General features: G+C 39.6%; 1 protein-coding gene across 1 annotated transcript; it reads left to right on the top strand.

Annotated features, from left to right (window-relative positions):
* The first annotated feature begins 629 nt into the window (after positions 1-629).
* On the top strand, positions 630-1,954 carry LOC139141645 (uncharacterized). Its single transcript, XM_070711234.1, has 2 exons — positions 630-1,178; positions 1,376-1,954. Exons 1-2 carry the CDS (start codon positions 630-632, stop codon positions 1,952-1,954), a joined length of 1,128 nt encoding a protein of 375 aa, XP_070567335.1.
* Positions 1,955-6,589: the final 4,635 nt, after the last annotated feature.

The following is a 6,589-nucleotide window of genomic DNA, read 5'->3' as shown; positions in this document are numbered from 1 at the left end:
GCAAACAAGTGGGACGATAAAATTAGATGATCGGTAAGAGGAGTGTCCGGACGATATTGTACTGCACAGTGTGTTTTTTGTCCCATGATGAAGCGAATTATATTGAAGATTGGCAACAGGGAAAAGTGAAAACATAGGGATGAAAACATTTCAAGAGTCTGTCACACTTACTCCATGAGCAATGAATAATCCATAAATATACATCACTCCATTTATCCTTATAATTTAAATTGAAGTAAATCCTATGTTTTGACTCGTCAGGACATTAATGTTAGTCATGTATTATAAATAATTGTACTAAATCTTTCGTGAACAGTGTCATCTTGTCAGCCAAGCCATTAAAAATGCTAAAAAGTCATATTACAACAACCTCATTGCAGACAACTCCGGTGCAAGAAATCGCTCTTCCGGATCTTCTCTGCTCTATCGGGTAAACCAAAAGCTAATGCTCTACCTGTCCACACCTCAATCAAAGAACTTGTAGAAGAGTTCAGCCATTTCTTCGTCGTCAAATTTGTAATATCCATTCCAGTCTGGACTCTATCACTACATCAACAGACTTTGATTTCCTTGAAGTTGTCACCGCATCATCGTTTTCTACATTTCATCCTGTAAGCAAGGACAGTATCATGAAGATCGTATCCAGTTCACCATCAAAGACATGTCTGTTAGATCCTATTCCTACTTCACTTCTCAAGCAATGTGTTGATAAACTCATGCCAATTTTAACTGTTATCATCAACCTATCACTCACTACTGGAACTGTACCCCAATCACTCAAGAATGCAGTTGTCTCACCAATTCTAAAGAAGTCGTCATTGGACAGTAATATCTTCAAAAACTACCGACCAGTTTCAAACCTCCCATTTCTATCCAAAGTCATCGAGAAGGTTGTTGCATCTCAACTGATCACATATCTGGGCACCAATTCACTACTGGAACCACTGCAGTCAGCATACAAGAAACATCATAGCACGGAAACAGCACTACTCAAAGTTCATAACGACATCTGCACTGCATTGGATAGAGGTCAATGTGTACTTCTCATTCTGCTCGACCTGTCTGCTGCTTTTGACACCATTGACCATGATATACTCATCACCAGATTATCCAAACTTGGCATCACCGGCATCACATTACAGTGGTTTTCATCATACCTAAAGAACAGAACCCAGTCAGTATCCATGGTTGTCAATCAGAGCCTCAACATCTGCAGTTCGGAGTACCTCATGGCTCTGTACTCGGCCCTTTTCGTTCTGCATATACATCCAACCTCTTAGTCAACTCATCCGTCACCTTAATATTGATTTCCACCAATATGCCGATGATAATCAACTATACCAGTATTTCTCCCAATCTGACACATTAACCACAGTTAGCAAGATGGAATCAGCAGTTCAAGAAATCAAAACCGGATGAAACAAACAAACTGCAACTCAATGACAGCAAGACAGAAGTCCTGTTTATCCGGTCACAGTTCAACCGCCTGCCTCGTCCCATCGACCACATAAACATTGGATCCTCCTGCATTCAACTCGCAAAATCAGCCCGCAATATTGGCGTTACTTTTGACGACCAGCACAGTCTACAACACCACATAGCCTTGACCTGCAGATCCATTTATCACCACCTTCGCACAATAGGTCGCATCCGCCACTATCTTACCGACGAAGCCTGCAAAATGCTTGTTCATGCCCTCATTACCACAAAACTCGATTATTGCAACTCATTATTATACGGACTACCTGCCAAAGACATCTTACCACTTCAGCACGCCCAGAACACTGCAGCTAGAATGGTGTCACGTACCAGGAAATTCAATCATATCACACCTGTTCTTATAAATCTACATTGGTTACAAGTTGTCTTCAGAATCCAGTACAAAACTCTACTCATCACCTACAAGGCACTTCATGACAGCACTCCAATATATATCAGACTTAATCCACCGTAAACCTATATCTCGTACTCTCCGGTCAAATGACAAGGATCTTCTTCATGTTCCACAATGCAGACTGAAAACTTATGGTGAACGTGCCTTCTACGTGCTGCTCCACTTAACTGGAATAATTTACCCTTAGAAATACGGCAGTCTTCCAGTTTGGACAATTTCAAGAAGAACACCAAGACCCATCTCTTCGAAAGAGCCTACTGACACCTTGCCATAACTTTGTACAGTGCCATTGATCACTGCTTCGTAGTGGATACTGGCACTTTATAAATTCTTCAGATTGAGATTGATTGATTAAATCAATTTACATAAACGCCCTTTAAATATTAAATGACTTATGCACAAAGTGCTACTAAACTACCAATGGTCTTTTCTGTACAAATAACAAAAAAATTATATGTTGCAATTTCTGCATTCTAATTCGTTAGAATCACATACATTTAGTTGGGACGAGAAAGGGATACAATGCCGTAGATTTTATTTGTATACTGTGTTTTGTATTTTTGTACTGTCCTTTGGAACACGGCGAAATTGCAAAAAACTAAATTTATTCAAGACCTTTATTTGCCCTGTGAATATTTGTTACCACGAATAAAATATGAATGAAGGCTGTTGTGCAAAGTGTGCATCGTACGTCATTTTATTTTCAATGTATTCACAGTACGGTTTGGCATGTATGATAAAAAGATTGATGAAGAAAAATACATTTCATGTACTTTTGACTAATATCATTTGTAACTACATTGGTGAAAACTGACGTTGGATCTAGGTATACAAAGCCGTAGTTGTAGACTGTAGAGTTCTACTATAGATGCAGTCTATATCTGTACTGCATAGTCTAAAGTCGTATATTGTACATGCGCAGTTCTAAGTACAATCATAAGGCAAAGTGTTAAAGGGCATGATAGACATAAATGTTAATAAGTTAAAGGAGAGGGCAAAAAGTAACATTTTACATCAATTCGATTATTGGTTTGGAAAACCATGATATCGCTTCAGATATTTTATAGAAAGTTCAGAATTGGCTGTTTCGTACACTACTTCATATATTAAACGATGACATGAATTTATGACCGTGCACACGTAAAACTGCTGCAGACTTTAGAGGGTAAAAAGATACCCACACCGTGAGTAAACACCTCGAAATTGAAAGATTTGAATTTTCACTCTAACTTCTCGTAAGAAAACTTGAGACGATTCCCTTCGAAAGCAAGAATAAGAAAGCAAGATTAAAATTCAGGCGTCATTGTGGAAAGTTTATACAAGAGAAACAAATAACCCAGTCTTTACCTACACTTGAATTTAAAAATGACCACCATAAATGTATTAACTCTATTAAAAAAATTTCGATTTTTCACAAAAGTAAGCAGGCGAAAACTTTCTTTACTTCACAAGCTTCAAGATGATCCCCAATAAGTTGTAGATAGGCCAAAATGTATTGTAAAGCACTGTAAGTCTGAATATCTGTCCCCGAGGCGCATTCTACCTTTAAAAGATACAGCCACTTATGTTTACCTGTGGCATAATGATTGATGAATTCACCTCTTTTTCAGTACAGATTATATTACGCGAGCATTATAATTCCATGTACTTTAAATTATCAGCTCGGCATACACTGTGTCTGATTCTTTATTCACTTTTTGTTCACTGTTGTGTTGTCTTGCCACATTTGACATATCTAGTTCAGCATAGTGCAACCCTTCCACATTCTTTATACTGACAGTCTTTTCATCTTTCGTGTCTGTTGACCCGATACCTTTGTGCCTGCCTCAGAATTCGACGATTTTTCACTGGAAGTCGTGTGTGACGGGGCGACTAATTCGATTTCAGAATGTTGGACATTCATAATACCTGCTTTCTCAGTGATCTTCGGTTCTCCACCTGGCCTATATTTTGCAATGTCCAGCCCAGACACATTACGGCAAGGCTCCATTAACTTAGGAATACCCTACTTCCCTAGAGGATCAATTTCACAGACCTGCCTTTCCTACAATGGCACTACAATAGCACCAGCTGGATTAGATAAACATAACAATGGAACATTCACACCTTGGGGATTAAAAGTCTTCTGTTTGTCACCCGAGTTGCTCAGGCAAGGACTCGGGTTTCAGGTACCATGCAAGTTAATGCAGTCGTCCCCTAATGAGTACTGCTTAAGACCCAGTATTTTCACGCGCTTGACCCCTAACACCTTCATATTTGTCTTGGGCCATTACTTTATCTACCTGGTGGCACTTGCATTCATTTTCTCCGCCATGAATTTGATTTGTCTTTCTTAGAGACAGTCCTTGGTGAAGAGTGGTCATATTAATAGTCGGTTCGCGTTCGTCGTCTGAACCAATATTTACCGTTTCATATGGAGAAGGTGCTACTTTAACCTGTGTGAATTGGATATCGCCAGTCGTTCATCGTACTCCCTGCCCCTTGCTTGGTGATCACCTTCATTTGCCAACTTTGACGTTGGTTTTTGTTTTGATTTTTTCTGGGGCTTTGCATACATGGCTTCTACATTGCTATCTTGTCGTCCGTACACAGTGCTCTTTCCATCTTCCCGAAAACCAGCATTATCGGTCGCGTAAGCATGAGAAGTATCGGTATTCTTGACATCAGAATGACCAGTTTGTACTCGCTTTGTGGATTACTTGCCGTCCTTCGTCGCTGGTGATCTTCTTCGACACTTGAAAATGGTGGCAAAGATCAGTACAACCGCTAAAGCTCCAGCTCCAGCACACGTTGCAGCTATGAATGTGGTATTAGCGACTTTCTGGTCTGAGTAAGATTTCTTTAGTGAAGTTGCAACGACAGACGTTGACATCGGGGATTTCGTTGGCACATACACGACCCCGAACGGCCCCAGCGTACACGATCTATTTTCCACCAAACCTGGATGTGTAAGAGTGCAGGTGAATGTCACATTTTCGGGATCTGATCGCTCAGGCTTCCAGGTATAAGTTTCATAAAGTGTACCGTCGATTACCTCACTCAGACTTGATAGAAGCGTTTGTGACCCCATTTCATCGCAGTGAGTCCATGTCAAGTCTGCCTTTGGAACTCCTGCCAGAGACGAGCATGATAAATTGTTAATATCGCCCCATGCAACATCCATGATTGCATTGCTACCTGTTGTGTTGTTGGTTAGCATCGAGCATTGTGGGTCCTCAAAACTAGGAAGAACGAAGATAGTGACCACTCCTCTTTGTGAACTAATGTTGTGATTACCAGCCAACACAGAACAGCTATAGACACCAGCGTCCATCTCTGCCGTATGTATGGTTACATTACTAATATGAAGAGCTGTTGAATATTCCATACCACTCACCCACAGAACATCATACCTGTTATGATCAGTGAGAGATGGCCTCGTTGATTGAAGTATTTCGTAACTTTCGTCGCTGATTTGCTCATAGTTCTTCAACCAAACAATGTATTGCCCTTCATGCAGTGTATTTGTACCACACATCAGCTCTACAAATTTGCTGTCACTGCCGTCTTTTTGAAAACTAATATTGGTGTCGTTTGGGTGAATGACAAACATAGGCAGATTACTCGTCATATTTCTTACGATGAACGAATACAAAGACGCAGCTAGCAAAACGCTTGATCGTTTCTTGGACAGCATTTTGGTAAATTTGAAATAATATCCCTGTTCTGATCACCTTAAGCAACCATCGCAGAATAGACAGTGGGAACGTTTCCTCGATCTGGGACAACAAAATGCAAATAAGTCGTGTCAAAGGTGTACAGTCACCTCGCTTCAGGGTTAACACAGCTTAAGTAAATTCACTTGAGCTATCACAAAATCCACTCCTTCCAAGAACTCAGCGATGCGTATTTGAACATTGTAAAGCGTGTCTGACTATGCTTATCGCACATTACGCATACAGGGTAATATCGTCTTGAACCACAATAAGTTTCTCAGAAAATCTCCCACCTTCAGGATCTCACAGGGTGGCCTTTACAAAGTTTCCATTGTTTATCGCTAAAGGCATCTTAACAATCAACGCTGGCAGTGGTAATAATGAAAAGGTAATATAATTTCATTTGAAGCAAACGGAAGGGCGATAGCCTTTACGGAATTTGTAATTTACAAAGACAGATGTGTTAGGGTGACTAAGATCTACACCAAAGGTCTGGGAAGAGTGATCCACAACAACCATGAAGCGTAGTAAGATCCCCATACGGACAGAAACACGTAATCAGAAAATCCTTATACTATTATTCATGCTTATGGAGGTTGTCAATTGTACATTCATAACAGCTTAAAATAAGTGTCTAGCTGCTTACATAACATTCTCCTCTCTTTTTGCGACATTTTACAAGCATACTGATGAATGTAGCTCGCATTTACACAAATACACATACAAACAGATCTATTTGCACCCACATTTTATTAAAAAAACAAATATAAAAGTCAGAAACCAAATTTGTGCTCGATAAACATCAAATTTATGTAAAATGCTTCCGAATAAGATACTTTTGCAAACATACAATGTGATTGATAAAACAAAAATATCATTTTATTATAGTCTGGACAGAAATATCAAAGTTGTTGAGGATCTTTAGTGCTCAATGAATGATGAAACTTTCAGAACTTATATTCTCATTACGAGAATCTTGCTGTGTGAAAGCATGAGATTC

Source organism: Ptychodera flava, chromosome 10 (genome assembly GCF_041260155.1).
Source record: "Ptychodera flava strain L36383 chromosome 10, AS_Pfla_20210202, whole genome shotgun sequence".
Lineage (NCBI taxonomy): Eukaryota > Metazoa > Hemichordata > Enteropneusta > Ptychoderidae > Ptychodera > Ptychodera flava.
This window is presented reverse-complemented; position numbering and strand designations above follow the sequence as displayed.

Coding starts and splice junctions, on each gene's coding strand:
- LOC139141645 (XM_070711234.1), top strand. CDS start 630: ATGAAGATCGTATCCAGTTCACCATCAAAGACATGTCTGTTAGATCCT. Junction 1,179..1,375: donor TAAAGAACAGAACCCAGTCA/GTATCCATGGTT, acceptor CATTAACCACAG/TTAGCAAGATGGAATCAGCA.